The sequence below is a fragment of the Opisthocomus hoazin genome, chromosome 11, assembly GCF_030867145.1.
Source record: "Opisthocomus hoazin isolate bOpiHoa1 chromosome 11, bOpiHoa1.hap1, whole genome shotgun sequence".
NCBI lineage: Eukaryota > Metazoa > Chordata > Aves > Opisthocomiformes > Opisthocomidae > Opisthocomus > Opisthocomus hoazin.
Genome location: NC_134424.1, coordinates 20084026 through 20104413, shown reverse-complemented (window position 1 = coordinate 20104413; position 20388 = coordinate 20084026). Strand labels below are relative to the sequence as shown.

The window sequence follows — 20388 nt, the reverse complement described above, 5'->3', positions numbered from 1 at the left end:
CTCTGCAGCCTGATTTGGGTGACCCTGCTTCGGCAGGGGGGTTGGGCTGGGTGACCCACAGAGGTCCCTGCCAAGCCCGAACATGCTGGGGTTCTGTGACACGGTTGCCAATGGTTTAGCTGAGCAAGCGAACACCTACTGCAATTCCTACCTTTGCAGCAATACTAATGAGAGCAAATATGACGCGGCAAAGGATCTTTTGTTGTAACGGGCCGCTCTATAGACTGGGGTGTTAGATTGGGGTTGGAAGTTGAAAAAAACCTCAAAACAAACAAACTGTGAGGACGTAACGGCCCATGCCAGGGACACAAGGGCACAGCCTCCATGCCTCGAGCTGGCGGCGGAGGGAAAGGCTCAGGGTGCCGGCACCCAGCCTGGCTCCTGGCTCCCAGCAGCCCACTCGCCCCGCCCTGCAGGGTCTGCGCGCCGTGACGTCACCAGGCGCTGTCGATGACGTCACTGGCCGGGCGCGGCGGCCCTGCTGAGCGCTGCCTCCAGGACGACGACTCGAGGCCCAGCAGCCTCCCGCGCCGCAGCCAAGCGCCTTGGTGTTACGTCGGCGGGCCGACCCCTCACCACGAGCTGCCGTCACATCACCTGCTAGCGGCCTGACGTCAGCAGCCCTTCCTTCGCGCTGCTGACAGGACGGACCTGCCCGCCTCCTTCAGCCTGCCCGCCCGCCCGCCGCCTGGCCAATCAGCGCGGCGCTTGCAGCGCGGGTCGCCGAGGCCAATCGCGGGGACGCTTACAGCCGGCCCGCTGCGCGCCAGCGCTGGGTTTGACCTCCGGGGGGAGGGATCGCTGCCGTAGGTCCAGCGACTGCCCCATTGGTCTGAGGGGAGCCCTGCCCGCCGCTGATTGGTGGGTGGCGGGGGGGAGGCGTGGCCGCGCCGGGGCCGGCGGCGGGTTTGCGGTGGCCGGTGCGTGCCCCGAGCCACCCGCCATGGCGGCGCAGCCCCCGCTCGGGCCGCGGAAGCGGAGCGGTCCGGAGCTGCTGCGCGGGGCGGGCTGGGCCGGGGCCGCCGCTCCGGGCGGCGGCGGGGCCCTGGAGAACGGCTTCCCGCCCCACAAGCGCCCCAAGAGCTCGGGGGCGGCGGGGCCCGGCGAGGGGCCGGGAGACCCCTTCGGGGACAGCGACGACTTCACGGCGGACGACCTGGAGGAGATCGACATCCTGGCGTCGCAGGCGCTGTCGCGGGAGGCGGCCGGCGCGCGGCGGGCGGGGCTCCCGAAACACGCGTGGGCGGCGAGCGGGGCCCCCCGGGGGCAGCGGAGAGGTCGGTGCGGGGGGGTGGGGGTGGGTGTCCGGTACCGGGTGGCGTCACCCGGGCTCCCGCAGCCGCCCCGCGGGGAACGCCCCGTGTCCCGTTAGGGACCCCCGGGACGGAGGGGCCGGCTGAGGGTCAGAGGAGGAACCTTAGAGTAACGGGGCCAGGGGCCCGTGGCGCCGACACCACCCGCTGAGCGCCTTCAGTGAGTCAAAGCGACTTTCCTCCGGTTCCGACCGAGCTTGTGGCGTCACGCGTGTTAGCCACCGCACCGCCCGCTGCCACGCGTGGGTACGCGACACGTCTGGCGTCGGCGGTCAGGTGTAAGGTTGGCTTCGAGAAGGCACGCAGGGCGCGGGAGGCTTCGGTCCCGTAGGCACGTGAGAGTTCGTCACCTCTGGGGTCAGAAGGTTTTCAGTTGGCCCTCGCTGGCTGAGATGAGCTTGGCTGCAGTGCTCGCACGTGCCGTGGGTCATGGTGCCGTTTTGGGATACTAGGAGCGTGTGTGGGGAGGGAGTTCTTCTCTCTTATGAGGATTGATGCGAACCTAAAAGAGTGACAGTGGGGACTGGAGGCGTGCAGCTTGCCTGCTTCTAGTGACAGGACAGAGATTAAGATATCCAGAGGTCTGTAATGGCGAGTAACAAACCCTCGATGTTAAGTCACCAGTGATGTCTGTACCTCGTCCGTGCTTCAGGACGGATCCCGGCTTTTCTCCGCAGCAGCAGGAGGTGGCACGGAAGACAGTCTGACGAGAGAGGCGTTCCGCTTTGAAGTACTGCAAACACAGCACGATGAAATTAAACAGAAGGTTAGCGGTATCTTCCCCCCCCCTCCCCCAAAACAGCACATTTTTTGATGGGGCTGACTGAAAGGTGGGACAAGTCCGGTTCCAAGTATCTCATTCTAATCGAGTTGATTAGTAATCGTTGAAATCCATGGATCTATGAAATACAGGAAACCGCTCTAGGAATATTAAGAGTGAGAGCAACATTTTATGCTTATAAATAAATGCCTATAAATATCTCAAGGGTGGGCGTCAGGAGGATGGGGTCAGACTCTTTTCAGTGGTGCCCAGTGACAGGACAAGGGGCAATGGGCACAAACTGAAGCAGAGGAAGTTCCAGCTGAACATGAGGAAGAACTTCTTCCCTCTGAGGGTGACGGAGCACTGGAACAGGCTGCCCAGGGAGGTTGTGGAGTCTCCTTCTCTGGAGATATTCAAGCCCCGCCTGGACAAGGTCCTGTGCAGCCTGCTTTGGGTGACCCTGCTTAGTCAGGGGGGTTGGACCAGATGACCTACAGAGGTCCCTGCCAACCCCGAACATGCTGGGATTCTGTGATTTTATTTCTTGGTCTTCTCAGATTAGCAGATGCCAATTTGTCGGTTTTACTTGTGTCCTCTCTGGTCCCTTCTCTGTCACAGTCCTGTCAGCGAGTCAGCAAGGGTTGTTTTGTGCAACTTAAAGAATTAAGAAAGTAAAGTGACTTTTAAGTTGTGTTATGCTATTTTGCCTTCTGATGACCCCTTCTGGAAAGATACTACGGGGAAGAAATAGGTGCAGAAAAGTGAGAACGTGCAAATGCCGGTACCAAGTCCATCCTTTTTGGGCAGAAAGCTTAGGAAGAATGTGGGACCTGAGCAAGTTTATGATGAGATGTTGCCAGAATGGTCTTTTAGCCTCTGGTAAAATTTCTTGTAGGTACTTCCTGATCCAGAAATAGTATGTGCATATTTAATATTCTTTAGTGTATTTTTTTAAATGCTTGTGTAGTTGGTTTTTTGATACCTTTTAGTCTACAGCTCAACAGGAAATGTCTTCTTTGATTTTATTTTGAACTTAACACCTAGTGACTTTTAGCAGACGGGTCTTGGCTGCTATAAGAGGCAGTAAAATTGCGCGTAGCGCTCGCACGGGGCCCGCTCTATTTACCTTTCTCTCGTCACCCTTGCCTCTGTTTCCTGAATCTTTTCCAGTTCTACCCTATACTTCTTTATTGGGGAAGCTCCTACCTGTACACCGTGTTCAACATGGGGTAAACCAAAATTTTCTATAGTGGTATAGAGGTGTCTTTCTGCTTTTTTCTCCATGGTTTTCCAAGCAACTCATTTATTGTCTCTCCAAAGTCTTGCCTCTGAGTGATGATGGCTGTTCAGAGAGTATTAGAGACTATATATGGTGTGAAGATACCATCTAGGGGTGGTAGCTTGTCTTAGGGCAGCGTGCTTGTTGGCTGCCATGCTAAATGAAATATTATAATTGAATTATCGTTGTTATCATCTGAACAATGAATAAATTATTGATGTGTATGACTAGAATGCTTTTCAAAAAAAGAACCTAATCACAGAGAAGGGGAGGGAGAAGAAGGGTCTCTGACAGATACCAGGACCGTATATGCAGACGTATCTTTGCTGTCATTTTATAATTCTGTTAGAAAAGACAGTAACTGAGACTGATTTAATCAGAAGATCAGAAGCAACATTGCAGAATTCCTGAACTGGGTTACAGGAGCATTTTTCTCCCTAGAAAGTATAAATATACCTAATTTTTAACCACATAATGATATAAATACGTACTTTTGGTTATATACATCCTTTAATGGAATTTATCTGTTCGCAGCTGAAAGAAATGCAGGATGAAATTCTTACTAAAAATGGAGAGATTAAAATTTTGCGTGAGTCAATGCAGCAGATGGAGTGTGCTATGGAGGAACAGAAAAGATCATACATGCTATTGGAACAGCAGAAATCTCAGACCTTAAGTGAGAAAGAAAAAGAGTTTTCCAAAAAGGTTTGTAAAGGTGTCAATTACCTGCACATCACATGCAGAAGTGAATTTTATGATGTAGTGATGTCACAGACCATCTAGTCGAAGGAGGAACGTTTGTGTGAAATTTCCCAATGATGTATGCTTTTATTTTCTCATCTAGAAAAAAGCATTTGTAAGAACTCGCTGAGGGTTTTCTTCTGCCAAAATAAGAGATATACCATTCAAGTGGTAGAGGTTTTTATTTACATGTTGCCTTTTTTCATGCAATCCCCACAACATTAAAATTGGAGTGTTATTTTAAAATGGAAAAAAGCGACAGAACGTGCTTTATGACTCTGAGCAGATTGCTGTTCCTGCTGCAGTCAGCCCTGAAGAGGACAGTGGCTGCCTCTGTGCTGTTGGCAGCCTCACTGCAGTCAGGCTCTGCGTCGCGCTTGGTCGGCCTGAGCAAGTCGTGCGCTTCGTGCCTGAACTCTTGACACTTGGTTCTAAGACAGTATTAATTGGACTCACATATGTAAAAATGGAGCTCTTATGCAGAGTTGACAGTAAGAAGATGGCAGTCTTGATATCTTGGGGTAATTCTAGTTGCTGTGCAGTTATAACACCATTAAATTATTTGGTAGCAGTAAAAATGTCTTTTTAATTCCTCTTTCAGTTACTGTCATTACAGTCAGAGTTGCAGTTCAAAGATGCAGAAATGAATGAATTAAGAACGCGACTGCAGAACTGTGAAAGAAACAAACATGTTACTCAGACGGTTTTAATGCCAAGGTAGGAGTTTTGGAAAATGAATTTGTGTTCCCTTTTACAATATGTGTGCTTAAACATTAAAGAGGTTTTCTTTCTTCATGTTAACTCTTAGCTCTGTTGTCTTGAACAAATACAACCAAAAGTCTGTTGACCTCTGTGGAACTGGCTCAAAAAGAGCCTTCCTTGTCCCTGTGACAGAAATGCTAGGAGTTTATAGTGAATTACCTTTAAAATGTCTATGTAAATAGATCCTTGTTTATTGTTTAATAACAATTACAAAAGAAATACTGATTCATCTCAGTGTTTGATTTTTATTTTAGCCCTAAAAAGAATTTTGCGGTACAGGTGAAATCGGAAGGATGTTCTTCACAGCCTGGGAAAAGATCTTTTCCTACAAAGGAATCCTTCAGTGCTGAAATGTCCACTAGACCGTCGTGTTCTTCAGGAAATTTGATTGCCCCGACTGCTTCAATCAAAGACGGTAAACCCCTATACAACTTGCAACATTTTTAGCTGCATACGAACATTCTGCATTAGAGAAGGATTTTTGTACTGTGTGACTGAACGCTTTCAGTAAGTTCACTGTAGAGAACAAGTATTTGTCTTATTTTGTTTTTGTTTAAATTTCTTTCCATTTTATACCAGTTGGCGTTAAATAGCTATGACTGAAATTTGCATCAAGATCATTTTAATTCACACCTCAGTAATGCCTATATACCAGATGCCCAGACATCAGTGATGAAGCAGCTGTTGGCCATAATGAAAAACTTGCATTTACTATATGTGATGAACTAAAATATCCAAATTGTTAGTCTGCCTTTCTCACTGAATAAAGTAGAACAGGAAACAATTTGCCTATTTCTTGAATCGGTCTGCTAGTCAGATGATGCATTTTTTGTATTCATGTGGTTTTGGCTTTAAAGCTGACGTTTTGGGGGATTTTATTTTAAAGGGTACATATTTAGCCATATTGAAAGAAGCAACTGAAACAGCATACTCATTTCCTCTTTTATGTGTAGGGCAGTAATTCTGACAAAATTGTATCCTGAAATTCGTTGAGTAAAGCTTAGGAAATGAATATGCGCATATATTTGAAGATTGCTATAATACGAAACAAAACCAGTGTTTTTTTATGGCAGCCGACTGCCATGTTTCCAATAGGAAATAATAAATGGAAAAAATTTGGGTATCAACTAATCTTTACAGGAAGAGTCATGAAAAATCTGAGCTGTTACTGTCAGTTAATAGTATTCAGTCTGAAACTGCATGGGCCGTATGAACTCCCATCAAAAAGAAAAATACAGTAGCCTTGAAGCATTAGTATTGCTATTGTTTCAGCCTGCTAACTGTCTGTTATGGTACCAATATTCAATATGCCTATTTGTTTGAAAAACACACTTGATTATTTGTCTTCTGAACCCTGCAAGGCTTTTGGCTCCAGCTTGGCTAGTAATTGTGACATATAGGTGATTGAAAGATTATGAAATGCTCAATTTTTTTTTAAGAATTTTATGTTGATTTTTAACTGACGTAGTCATGTAAATCTGCTAGTAGTGGGAATTCAACTTAAGGTATTGATTTTATCTAAAAGAAAAGTTGAGAGCAATAGCACAGAGCAGTCTGTGAAATAATCTGACAGTAAAGGTGAAACTTTAGTCACTTTCTGATTTATTTGGGGGAGCAATTCTACTTACATCACAGCTCTTAACTGTTGTTTGACATATTTGAGTTATACAGGACAAATGTTTTTTACTGGGCTACTGTCTGTTTACCTACTGGGTAAGAGCTATGGCTAACTGAATGTGTGTAAAGGGTAGGTACGGATATATAAGCAATGCAGTTCTCCTATTAGCCTCATAATTACTGTTTGGTTTAGACAGTAAGATAACCCATCCTGAAGTTCCATCTGTGAAGCATGAAGCACTGGGAAAGAACGGTTCCTACAAGTCTGTACGTAAAGGAAACACACAAGGTAACCGAATTCCGTTAATACAGAAGTAGGGAGCATTTCTGAGGAGCAGCTTGGATGCCTTTGCTCTAAGCAGTGTCATGCTGAGGAGCCTGCTACCCACAGTGCCACTGCATGCAACAGTGATGTTCAGCTAGTCTCCTTTTGCTTGGAATCTTGTGATTTTTGCAGTAGAGCATTTCAGATTATATTATTATCTTCTATCCTATCAATATTCATACACTGTCATTCTATTTAAGAGAAAAGCTTGCCTGAGTTTTGCTTTATGGAAGGATATGGATCAAGAGGCATCTGACCACAAGGCTGGCATTCTCCGTATTAATATGTTATGCTTTTTATTGCAAACATGTAAAATCAGGAAAAATGTACTACTATTTTTTTTTTTATGAAGGTAAAAATAATAGAGCAACATTTACAACAGTCAAAACCAGGAAGTCTTCAGGGTACTACTTTATTTCCAATTCAGAACAGAATTGCATCACATAATTTTAATGTCTGGACTGGAACATGGAGGGCAAGTCATCAAGATAGTTGGGATATACGATCATTTGGCCTGAGATTCTTTGCTAATATCAGATTGCAATTAAAATATCTAATTTGGTTAATATTTAAATCATATCTTAAATTAATTTTTCTGAAAATCGTTCTCTTGTAGAGGAAGATTTGTAATGAAAAAATTATTTTGATTGAGAGCACTATAAATAAGGCTAATCTTTTGAAATACTGATTTTTTTTGTTGTTGTTGTCGATGTTGTAGTTGATGTAAAGCTACTCCAAAGACAATTATGTATCCTTTCAGGTTCTATCTTGCTAAATGCACTGATGAAGCAGCCGCTTGTCCCTGGGTCATTACTAGGACTCTGCCATCTGCTTAGCAGTAACTCTGAGCCTCTACCTGGAGCTGTATTGCAGCCTAACTATTTGGATACGTAAGGGTTTTTTTTGTTGTTGTTAAACTGTATCTGACATGTTCTTAGTATAGTGGCATTCTCTATACTAAGAAATGCTTATTCATGTAGGATAGCTCATTCCTTGTGTTAAACGCTGTTTTGCTTAGGCCATTTAATGGAAATTTTGGAACTTCATTCTGTATCTTTGATTATCATAGATAAACAGTGGAACAACACTGAGAAATAAGCTAGGTTAATTATGTATTAGGGGAAGGCACAGAAACATGTGTTGTAAAACCTGGGAGTGACTGTTAGCAGCTTCTGTTGTTACCCACTTAAGGACATAAAACTTGCATTGCAATGAGGAAAACATATAAACATGATCACGAGTTAAATGGGAAGAAAATGTTGAAAATGTGATCGAAAGAACAGTAGGCTTTATATCTTCAAAGTCTAAACTATGTTCTATTTTTAATGTACAATTTATGTGCAATTTTCCAAGATATATTTATAGTGACCCATAAAGCATTTTAAATATGAATATTGGATATAAATTATAATCACTTTTCACTGTAGAGAATTAGTCTGCAGCTCCTGAAATACCTTTACTTTTCTGTTATTTTATGAATAACTCTTGTGTTTTGTGGGTTCATAGCAAGGCTGGTGTCTCATTGCCCTTGCCATTTATGCAAGCAGATTTGGTGGGTTTGGCCTTTGTAGCTGTGGTTCGACTAGTTAATAGCTGAACTCTCTCTCATCTCTGGCCAAGAAGATAATTTTTTATTGTTGTTGTAGTCTTTTAAAGGCCCCCTACATATTACAGATCAGTAATATACAGATGCTCGTTCTTCCCAGAAGTTGCCAAGTAACATCAGAGGAAGACAAGAATGTATGACAGGTTATCAGAAGCCTGAAATCAGAAAGCCAATGTTTGAAATCTGGTTTCAGACAATGGCTTATAGTGAGCTGCTGAAGTTACTCAGCTGTGAGCTCTGAGTACTTTCACAAGACCTAGGAACGCTTTGAAATTGCTCTTTCATACTCCTTGATAGGAGTAGGATCTTTTTTTCTCCCCCAGTTTATGATTTATTTTGGGAACAGGCTTCTCTTATTACTCCAGCCTTTCTATTACTTGATTCAGAATATAGATAACTCAGATTTCAACTAAGTTGTTTGCCTTTTGAAATATTTCCCTTCTTTTAATTTTATTTGCATAGGAAGTCCACACAACTACCCAGCAGCAGGACAGCTCAAGAAGAAATTTGTCCTCTTGTATCCCTGCGAGAAGCTCAAAAACTTGCAATAACAGGATTGAACTTGATTGCTATGGATGAAGGATTATCTGAAGAAAGCCCAAGAGAAAGCCGGAGAGAGTTCTCGCACCTCACACGCTGCAAGATCCGAGGCGCCGTGCATCTCTTGCCCTTGGTAGAACACCATATTGGTGCATACTGTCAGGCGATACAACTGGTAGACAAGCCAGTAAATAATTCTTGTGCAAACCATTCAGCTGTTTCATCCAGAACCAACACAAATATGGTGGCAAGTAAGGAGGACTTCAGGTTGTCTATTGAAGAAACTACAATTATATCACTGGGTATTCTTTATTATTTGGCATTTTATAGCTGGGATGTTGTCCACACGTTGCTGTCTACTGAAGTGGGAAAGCGTTCTGCTGTTGCAGATGACCAGGTTTCCAAGATGGACAAAAATGTGTTGTGTGATAATCAGTGCGGTAACAAAGAAGATACCAGGACACAAGGAGGGCTGCCTGTAGCTCCACAGGATGCTCCCAGTAATGATCAAGCTCAACATTCTTTGTTTAAAAAGCTGCTTCAGGTTTTAGCTTTTTCTGCTGCAAGAGGCTCCCAGGCTGATAGTATACTGAACCAAAGCCTAAAAGTTTTGGTGAAATTAGCTGAACATTCAACAATGGACTTGCTAATTAAGTAAGTCAGTAACAGCTTTAAATTATTTCAGACTCTGTTGTTTAGCAGTTTTCATTCTCTGTTGAAACTAGTGTGTGCAGATGACAGTAGAAGTTCTGGCATGTATGGGAGAATATCAGATTTCTCAGATCACCTTTGAGAAGCAATTGAAGATCTTTCTACTGCCTTCACTGCTACTGAATGTGATAATCACCCTCAATCAGTGACAAGATTTGCTTATAATATTTATATGAAGCAGATGCTGTTGCCTCATTGCATAGATGTCACTTGAAAGTGAGAAAACTTCTTAAGGCCATATGCAGTTGGTCAGAATATTTACAACATTCATTTTGGGTTTTTTGCGATTTCTGGGAGATGCATAAGGAGTGCACAGGGTCTCATCCTGGTAGGTGAAATGCCACTCAAAAGTGAGACGTTTCTCCTGCCAATGGTCTAATATACACAACCATAGTATGAATTGCAGACCGACTGCCCAATGTAACAATATGTTTTTCATTATACTTTTTATTTATGGCATGTAAGTTGAGATTGGGTAAGTTCTGAATGGCTAAAAAGGCACAAATTATGGTGCTGCGTACAAGAAATAGTCTATTTTCAACTTATCAGTGCATTTCCTGTTTCTAAGTCGGATTTTTCTTCTGAAGTTTTCAGCACGTACTGAGTAGCCAGATGCTGCTCTGTTGTCTGTGTCCAGAGACCCCTTTGCCTGCTGTCCTTTTGACCGTGAGACTGTTGTCTATTCTTGCTCAACACAACACGTTGGTTGCCCAACTTTGTTCTCATTCAGGTAAAAGACTGCATAACACAGAGAACTGTTATCAGTTGAATGTTAGTTAGCATGACTAAAAGTAATGCAAACAGGCCTTGCTCCAAGGTGTTAAAACCACAAAAGGGAAAAAGCCTGCTATGTTACCTGAAAACTTGCTTTCTGGTGCAGTTTCCATTATTGTTTGAAGAATATTTAGTCTTGTGGCATCTGTCTACATACAGTGCTTTTGATACCCATGTGGATTTTTATAACTACTTTCCAGATTAGTGTGTATTATATTAAAGGTTGATGAGGAAAAAAGGGCTTTTGAGAAGTTCTGAAGCTTAATTTATCTGCACTCGTGACACTGAGTTTAGGGATTCCAGTACTCTGCATGACAAATAGTCTTTGTCCAGTTCCCTACAAATGAAATAGGGCAGTAGGATGCATATATAAAGTTTAAGGGTACTAGTTTCTTCAGTTCTGCTTGAGATGTCTGAAGTAAAGCAGCAAGCTCAGCCTGTGTCGTGGGTCCCAGGATAGCACTCTACACGTTCTCGGAAGTGTTTTCTTGTACAACACAATTTTTGTCATAAACAACTGACTAGTTGGGAAAAGAACAAAGTTATCTCTGTTTCAGACACCTGCCTTCTTCTTGCACTGTACATGTATATTACATCAAGACCAGATAAATCAGCATCTGAAACGCTTTGGCTTCAGCTGGAACAAGAGGTAACCACAGCTGTTCGTTCATGTGCTTTTTCCTGCTCTATCCAGCTGGGGAAGTGGGAGGAGCAGGGCAACGCACAAATTGTCCACAAACAAGTTCTTTCTCCAGCTGAAATAGAACACTGAAAGTATGGGGATTACGCTGATTTTTAAGACTAGCTGCTTGAAAAGGAATCAGTAGCTATTCTTATAAAGAACATCAGTCATAATCGTCATAGTTAAGTCACTGAAAAAGCAAGAAAGATCCTAGGATGGCGGCAATGTTCAACACTAAGCTTTGTTTTGCTTCTAAATCGACAGAGGAGTAAAAGGAAGCAAGATCTATGATTTTGATTGTATTCATTACTTCTGAACTGTATCTTTGAGTTATTGCACATAAAAGGCAGTCTAGCGATTTAGGATTATATTCATTGTATTCGGTGGAAATGCTAGCTTGCTGTATAATAGTCATGATTATATACAGGAAAAAAAGCTTTTGAACTTAATTTCATTGTTTGTATTGATAGTAGTGACTTGTTTGAGGTTCTATTTGTTCCACTTCTGCTCTCATTTGAAAGAATTTTGAACCATTTTCATTATCCTACCTACATTGTTATATTAAGTGTAACCATACTATTGGTATGCAGTGAATTAAGGCCCACTGCGCACCTCCTTAGCCTTTCTCATCAGAAAGTTGAAAAGGTTTCTGTGCAAGGCAAATTCTATGTCTGTAAAGTTTTACAGGGGAAAAACTTTCAACATTTTTTGGGGGTAAAAAAGACCAACTGTCAAGAACAAAACATGAATGTTTGAAACTAGTAATGAAATATCATTTCTACCTCCCTGTATTTGCAGCTTAGTTGTTTGATAATTCTGCAGAACGCTAGTACTCACTGTAATGCAATCTGCGTGTTTTTGTTAATAGACAGTCAGACTCCTGACACGGTGTATACGGTGTCCCAGTCCAGCAGCTCTATTACCTGGTACAGACTGCCAGTGTAACCTCGAGGTACGTCACTACAGTGGCTGAATTTAATCTGCTGAGAACTTAAAAGGTACCCAATGCTGAAATAGCTTTTTGCCCTTTTTTTTTTTTAGCTACAATGAAACAGAAGTGTACTGTACTTTGAAGGATGCCACCTTCTAGGAAGTTTGCTTTTGCTTGGTAGAAAATATTCTGAGATTTGGAAACTTGACAAGATTAATCAGTAAAGTTTTTAAGGAAATAAGTTTTCCACTACTGTAAGTTTACTTCGTCTATTGAGGCACATTTTTTTTCTTGCAGGTGGTTAAGGCACTAATTATAATGTTACATAGACAGTGGATGAAGATTAGAAGATCTGAGAACAGCTTGTGTGCATATAAGGAACAAATTATTCAGTTTTTACGGGATGCTGTTTTACTGTTACACGGCCTGTCTCAGAAAGATAAACTGTTTCATGAACACTGTTTGGAAGTTCTCCATCAATATGACCAAGCCATGCCAAGCATACGAGCCATTCTCAAAAAGACTCAAAAATTGAGTGCCTGCGAAGGTAAAATCGAGTCAAATGGTAACGCTGGCTTTTTTCCATGCTGTAGAAATAGAAATTCCACTTCTGTCTCTTTCCTCATTTAAGAAGTACCATGTGCCAAACACCACGGATGGTTGTTGCTCACACCTCTGAAGGCTGTCCATACCACAGTCTAGTGCTTCCCAAGCTTCAGGGAATCTCTACTCTACTATTCTTTTTCAGTTTTATCTTGTTCTTCTCTCCATAGAAATATGCCCCTACTGTCTGATCAAACAAAATCCTATACTCCAGCTCTCTTTAGTAGAACAATCTGCACTATATGTTACCTTATTGAAAAAAAAAAAAATTGTAAGTCTCCAACCAGCATTACACCTTCTTTCTCTGCAATTGTGGGTATTTTTCCCCTGCATCCTTAACAATGCTTTCTTCTTCCTCTTCCCTCTTCTACCCTCAGTCTTCCTCCATTATCCCAAAAGCTTCTCTAGGCTATGTCCGTTAGGACTTGCCCCTTTCTTTGCACACTTGTGGTGTCCATTTCCTAGAGAGCGCTAATGTTGTGAAATTGCCTCTCCTCCTTGTTCCTGGATGCCATTTCTTTGTTCACACATGGCATTATTTATGTGCATGTTGTAGAGCTGATGTGAGGATTGTGCTCTTAGGTCAGTATGTGGTTTGCTACAAGATACCAGGCAAGGCATCTGGACTTACTCAGAGCCGGAGTGATAAATCCTTCATTGTTGGTGCACATATTGCATTGGTAGGGCAAGTCATGCAAGCATGCCACTATTAGCTACAGTGAGTTTTCTGGAGATGCTAAACAGTGTGCCATGTCTTGGTTCAGCTTTAGCTGCTCAGAGCGTCCTGAGGTTTTCTAGAACTTTGCCTAACACCGTGTCTAGTTATGCTTGGGAATGGACCAGAACAGTGTAACACCTTGGGATGTTGGGGATGGTGATGCACACCTGTGCTTACAAAGCTGTTGTTAGCATTCAGGTTCTTCCTTTAAAACACAAAATACTATGCTTTTGTTCTAGTGGCTTTTTCAAATTAGTTAAAAAAAAAAAAAAGGCTTTAAACTGAAGTAGCCAGAATGAGTTGTGTGTCTATTACTGCTTTTCCACTAATAGCTAAATATAATCCACTCTCCAAGTTAGTTCTCCTTTAATGCCCAAAAAGTCATTAAAGAGGAGAAATTTGTAATTTAAAATGCAAACAGATACCAGCTATAATTATACTATATCAAGTAGAAAAGTGACTCTAAAACTTTTTTTTTTATTGTTATTGCAGAACTTATTTTGGATGAACTGTATCCTCCTGAGCCAGAAGCAGAAGACCAAGGAACGTACTCCAGCTAGCTAATGTCTAGCAGAGATCTCTATCCTTCCTCATCTAAATCATAATCATCATTGTCAGTATAAACGTGAAATTTAAATGATCTATTTTATTAAGTGATAATCTAAAGGTTGCACTCAAATGCAGTGCAACTAAGATACATTTCTTTGTTGTGATTATTTAAGCACCATCTAAATGTAGCTGAAAGCAAGGAAATTTTGATGTAAGAATTATACTGCCATGTACTGTTTTGCTGTGCAGAACCACCCAACGAATTATGATTGGTTCTGTTTATGAATTTCATCCTTTATGAAATTCCTGTGAATGGAAGTTTCACTATTGTATTCTCTATCTTACTGTGGCTACAGCTGAATTTATGATGCTGAACATGCTGAGATGTTTGGGATCACTGAGTTCATATGAAAGTCTTTTGCACATACTTGTTTCTCTTGCAGCTGTTAGAAGCAAGAAAGTGTTAAAATTTTCATGTTGATATTAGTAAACAGTTCACTGTCATTTTAAAAAACTTTTCTAGAAATAACTTACAGTTGACAGTTTTCTGCGCAAGAAATTCAAACCCCTGTAATGATCATCTGAGTTCACTCATTTTTCTCAGTTTCATGAATCTGCCGAAAGTGTAACTTGAGATGCTAAAACAAGAAATACTATACAACTTATTTTTTAAAAAAAGTTACCTTAGAAGAGTAAGATGGTAATGTTGAGGAGAGCATTCTATGTTACTAGATGAGAGAAGGATATTTGAATGTGCATAGAATGACTGCTTTTTTTGGCTGCGGTATCTGGATAGGTACTGCAGTGAAGATTAATGAGCATCTCATCCCTAGGATACAGCACTGACAACTGGAGGAAGAACTGTTGCTATACCCTTTCAAGTGTTTATCAGCTGTCACTCAGCTGCAGATATCAGCTGAATCTTAGATGCTATGAAGGGAAGCATGAGGGCTACTGAGCCTATAGGTCTGTGTTTTTAAATAACTCGGAAAAGTTTTTTCATATTTTGACAGACACTTGATTCCGAACAAGGCTGGCTGCAGGGACCAGGAGGAGGAGTAGAGACAGTACTACAGTGGGAAGGGAGCCGTTGGAAATTTGGGAAATGTTCAGTTTTCTGGTCATGACCAAAAGAGGCTGTCCTGCCCTGGTGTGCCTGGACAAAGAGCTCCACTCCAGTGTACTGAACAAGCTCTTGACTTGGCTTTCACTTTTGAAGAGAACTTTCCCAGAAACAGCTATGCAGGAATAACCAGTGTAATAATCAAGCATCTCCCTGCGGCCAAAGGCTCTTAGGTACAAATCTTCACTCCTTCCTCCCACAACACAGCTATGGATAAGCCTCCTCTTTGAGCAACAGCTGGCAGAGCTCCACCAGACAGAGCCTGCTCATTCCCGTAAAACACAAGCTGCCAACCACTCCTCACAGTAACAGGTTTCAAGTCCCTTGTAGCAGCTAGAGAGCTGCCATTTTCCTGCTTACACGTAGCAAGGAAGGATGCACAGGCATGTAACAGCAAAGCGTTCTGAGTGTGTATGCTAGAACAGCTACCAGGGCACTGGAGAAGACATGCTGCACAAGTTTCAGCATGATGAAACCATTTGGCTTGTCCACTTTAAAAGAAAGCAAGCAACAAACCCCACAACACAGCACTTCCTGGCCTTTAGGATTAGAGAGAAGAGCTTGAGAATGTCAGTTAAAAGTCCCTTCCTTACTCCAAACGCAAAAATAGCCCTATGAGAGTGAGCAGTGGTGAAGCAGTACCTGGCAGTTTGCCTGCTGTGAGAGGCCAACAGAGCTGTCCTAACAGAGATATGACAGTCACACTATGCCCAAATGCAATCACCTACCATCACTTTTCAACTGCTGTATGCTGTTCTCATCACCTAATTTCTCTAAACATAATTTGAGTTTATGGAGATAAGATGCATTTAAATCCTTTCTTTGGGTGAACAGACCAAATGAACTGTTAAGAGGAGGTTGGATGAAAGCCAGTTAAGGAATCCCAAGTCACTTAAGCAACAGAAAACCTGGTGTAAAAATTTCCTGGCTTCATCTAAAGGGTGTGTGTATGGCAACTTGGTAAAAGGAAGAAGTGTATTACTGCTAGACTTTATGTAAACAGAAGTGTTATCTGTGGAAAAAAATACTAGAAAAATACCCCTAACTGTTCCCTTCTGGCACTGCATCCCCTCCCATCCACCCACTCCAACAGACAACACCCTAACATAGATCTACACTCCGACTGTGTTCTTCCCACTTTGTCTTTAAAGTGGTACAGCCCAGGCTATGTACAAACAAACCAACCAACCCCAAACCTTACACCTTTACCAGTACAAATGATAGTAACATCACAGTATTACAAAATTAAATGGCAGCTTTTAAAAATAAAGGCATTTTGCGTAACTGAAAAATTCATGCTTGTGAGGAAGAATGAGGCTGCACTCCTAAAGAAAAAAGGCAGACATAGGCATACTTACAGAACTGCCGTAATTCATTATTTAAGTCATTTAGTGACCAATCTTTTGTCAGGATTATTGCAAGATTGTACTGACATTGGTAATTCTTTCCTTTTTACATTCACTTGGGATTTTTTTCTTGGTATTGAAGAGATCCAATCATGTATGTAACAGCTGATCATCCCCTGAAAAAACCTGAAGCATTTTTACAGATTATGGGGCTAGCGGTTTACTGTCTTCATGACCTAAAAATAACAGAACTCAGAATGTTCTCATCAGACACTCCCTGAAGAGTGACACTCACAGCACAGCAGCTCTTTTTTCAAGGCCAGTTCACATTTTCCCAACACATTATAGATAAGCTGTTCCACTGTATTAACTGAGAAAAGGAATTTACTCTGGCATCAAGCACAGTCACAGGGCTGAATAATGAAGTATTGAGCAACAAAAAGCACTAGTCATGTTCCATACATGATTATCACATTCCCCAGTCAGCAGCAGCTACCCATCTGTTTTCTTGCCCATGGGGTTGACATCTAGAGTTTCCCCTTTGCTGGAAGCTGAGGGAAGTATAGCTAGCTTTTTCCTCCTCAATGAGCTGTACACTGAGCAGACAGGACCAGAGCTAGATGAAAAAAAACACAATCACTTCTAGCTTACCCATTACTCAGGGAACTTCATGCACAAGGGAGGATGATAGCCTTGCTGACTTGTATTTTAATATCTACTGATGCTACCCTCTGAACAGCCGCAGCGCAGGAGGCAGCATCATTGCATGGCTGAGTGTCTTCCTGTGGTGATTCAAGGGACTGAGGTACTGCATGGATTCAAACACACAGCAGTTTATTTCTACTAAAGCTATGTACAGAGATAAACTAAACAATGCTTCATTGACTAAAATATTTAGGGAATTCGCACAGGTAATAAATTATTTTCTACAACTTGTAGAATCACCGAGTAGTTGAGGTTGGAAGGGGCCATCTAGTCCAGCCCCCGATCAAAGTAAGCTTCCACAGACTAGACAAACGTGTTTTGTGTCATGTCAGGCCTCAAAACACATTTTTATAAACAAAGATATAAAAGGTGAAGACGGCAAATACAAAATACCTCATCACATAGCATACAACATCTGACCCCAGTTGTTTTCATTCATATTAATCCCACTAGTGTGAACCACCACTTAAGAAAATTTCACCTGTACTAGACCATTAGAACAGTAAGTTTTTAACCATTGAATAATGTTTTTACATTAGTTACAGCCAGAAATATTAATTATGGTTACATTAATTAAGGTCAAGTGCAGCAGTTCCCATCTGCCTTTGTAAAGATTGCATTATCTTCTGTGAATGTAATAGCAACTGCAAACTTAAAAGTGCAAGTTGTTAAAAAATAAATAACTACAAATAGTTAATTAGAATTTAGCAGGCTGATAATGAAAAGGTGGTCTGTGAGCTTTGTAAAGACCTACAAGCCCACCGAAGTTTATTAAAATGCTTCCAAGAGTGAGGGCCAACAGCAACTCATTCAGTATGAAGTTGAACTGCACACAGCTAGCAATATGCTGAGCACTTTGTCCCTGCAGCAGATGCATATAGTTCACCTTGGACTAATCTTCAAAATAGTCCTGAAGGTTGTGAGTGGAATAGTGCTCTGAGCAGCTGCTCAAGGGGTAGCCTGCTTTTGAAAGTAGAGAAAACAGCTAGTTTATTTTTTTGTCTTAGTGTTCTGAGGATGCAGCTGAACCATCTGCAAAGCAGACCTCATCCGATTCCAGGGCCAAAGTAACATCAGAGAGTGAACTACGAAAACCAACTGCAGGAGCAAGAAATGTCAGAATGAAGTCTCCAGTTACTGATTCAAAAGTTATTTTGACTGTAGTAAGGGAAATGGGGTATCAGAGGTTAATTTATACAAATCTTGAACTGTTCATCACTAGTGAAATGAAAAGTGAGCCAGCCACGTGACTTGTCTGTGATGGAAATGGCATTGCTTGCAAACCTGCAGAGCATGCTGCAGGGGAACCAGAGGGCCCGTGCCTCACCGCACCAAGCAGAGCCTCCTCACTATCCAGAATGGACAGAAGCAGTTGTGTCTCAAACCTAAAGAAATCTCTTTTCAACAGAAGGACATCCTTTATAACGTGGCTAACTCGCCCTTAGTGGAGACTGCTGTAAAAAGGTGAAGCAGAGGAGACTACTCCATCAATACAGGTGCCTGACCTTTTAAAAGGATAAAATAACTTTTCTTCAGCTTTCTCTCACCTCTGATAAGTTTAACTTGGGTGCTTTTTTCCCCTCCTATATGGCTTAAAAGCTGTACATCTGACCAGGTTCCTGTGATACAGGCTATACTAACAAGTAGATGAGATCAAACAGTAACCAGAGGGAAAAAAACAGGCCCCAAACCACTCGCTAAAACAAACCTGGCCAGTTACCATACATACCTAGATATGAGACTAAGTTTCCATCTTAGGGAAAAAAAGAAAAATAGGAGATAATGGCTTGTTTGGCAATAATTGCTAGTTTTTCCCTCCTTTGCATCCAGTTCCTCCACACAAGCCTGCCATGCGTTTTAAGATGCATGCCAAGTTTTGTTCTGGAAAAATTCACACTACCATAAACAGCTGCTGATTCAACGTTACAAAAACATAACAAGCAGTACTCCTCACCGAACTTCATACTCTCAACTTTTTCTTTCAACAGCTTGCTCTCCTATAACGACATTTTGCTGCAATTTTAGAGGGTGAAGGTACCTTTGAAACCCTACGTGCTCGTTAAATGAAATCTGAAGGTTTTAAACAAAACACTAGCTCCTGTTCCTCAGACCTGTGCGCAGAGAGAAGGGAAGGCACACAGCTTTTCTCAGAACAGAAAGAGGCTTCTCTGCATGTCACTTCCCAATTTCAGCCATATTGCACAGATCCACCTGCTAAAAAGTCACAGGAAAAGAAAAAACAGATGAACTAAAAAGTAGTGGCAACAACAACATAAGAAACAATTCTGCAATTTCCTGGTGTAATTTCTAGCCCAAATATTAATTATATTTGTTTTCTAGATTTAGGTTTTTAGAAGCACACATTTTGTCTGCTGTCCCCAGTTAACTAATAGAAACTCTGTTGAGAAAACAGGAAATCAAATTGAAAGTGAAGTGATCTACGTTTCACTTGTAACACAATGTCAGGCTGCAGCTGAAACTCCAACAAGTTAAGAAGTAACATTACAAAACTACCTGATTATTCCATGATAAACAACTCTTTCAGGACAAGTTGGGGGTGGGGTGTTTTGTTCACAGTCCTCCATCCTCCCCCCACCTTTTCTCTTAAATCCTACAAATCCTTAATTGGAAACTTAGCTGGCAATTCAAGGTAATAACAATTATATACTGAACACCCTCAAGCAATTCAGTACTACTTAGTGTCTTATAAAAAGCATGCTTGACCTGCTCAAAGAAAATATTTTCAAGTAAAAGACTAATGAGAGTCAGGGGCATAAATAAAATCTTTCAAAAGCATTTTTTTAAAAAACTATCAAAAATACACAAAAATTTCAGCAGAATTATTTTCAGACTGAGTAGAAAGCATCGCTCACCACATGCTGAACTGGTCAAGTTGATAAATGAGCCATGATATTCAACACACAAGCCAAAATACATGTTGAGAAGATATTAAACTTTAATCAAGACAACTTTGAAGTCTACCATCTTGTCTACACTAGACTTTTCAAATGTGTTGGGATTTGTTAGCTAATGCATTCAAACTTCATGCATTTAATTTACTCCTTATGCCAGGCAAGGCCTTAGAAGCAATCCTTTTACATTAGCTTTGAAGCATACTGTCAGAATATCACTCAGGAGCTTATATTGTCCTTGCTTTACGTTGTGACCTGTAATTTCAACTAGGCTTCAGTCTCCACTACCAAAAGTGGTATTCATGATACAACTTAAAGTATACTCGGTAACACTAGCTGTCAAACATAAAGAAGTGAAATGAAGATACACTCCTAAATAATACTCAAG

The 20388-nt window shown here is 41.8% G+C and overlaps 1 protein-coding gene across 2 annotated transcripts; it reads left to right on the top strand.

Moving 5' to 3' along the window:
• The first annotated feature begins 943 nt into the window (after positions 1–943).
• ATRIP (ATR interacting protein) lies at positions 944–14238 on the top strand. 2 transcript variants are annotated; one of them, XM_075432904.1, is made up of 13 exons: positions 944–1277; positions 1991–2079; positions 3890–4060; positions 4698–4813; positions 5113–5273; positions 6669–6764; positions 7561–7690; positions 8869–9600; positions 10245–10387; positions 10989–11080; positions 11982–12065; positions 12342–12591; positions 13858–14238. In XM_075432904.1, the coding sequence occupies exons 1-13, from the start codon at positions 944–946 to the stop codon at positions 13923–13925; spliced, it is 2466 nt and encodes an 821-aa protein (XP_075289019.1). In that variant the 3' UTR covers positions 13926–14238. The 2 variants fall into 2 exon arrangements, with proteins under 2 accessions (XP_075289019.1, XP_075289020.1); XM_075432905.1 differs by lacking the exon at positions 13858–14238 and having other exon boundaries at positions 11982–12111; positions 12342–12427.
• The last annotated feature ends 6150 nt before the right edge of the window (positions 14239–20388 follow it).

What these genes read in the sequence shown, in the direction of transcription:
- ATRIP (XM_075432904.1), top strand. Translation starts at nt 944, where the DNA reads ATGGCGGCGCAGCCCCCGCTCGGGCCGCGGAAGCGGAGCGGTCCGGAG. An exon ending in ACAATGGACTTGCTAATTAA is followed by an intron (nt 9,601 to 10,244) that starts GTAAGTCAGTAA and finishes TTTCTTCTGAAG; the next exon opens with TTTTCAGCACGTACTGAGTA. An exon ending in AAAATTGAGTGCCTGCGAAG is followed by an intron (nt 12,592 to 13,857) that starts GTAAAATCGAGT and finishes TTGTTATTGCAG; the next exon opens with AACTTATTTTGGATGAACTG.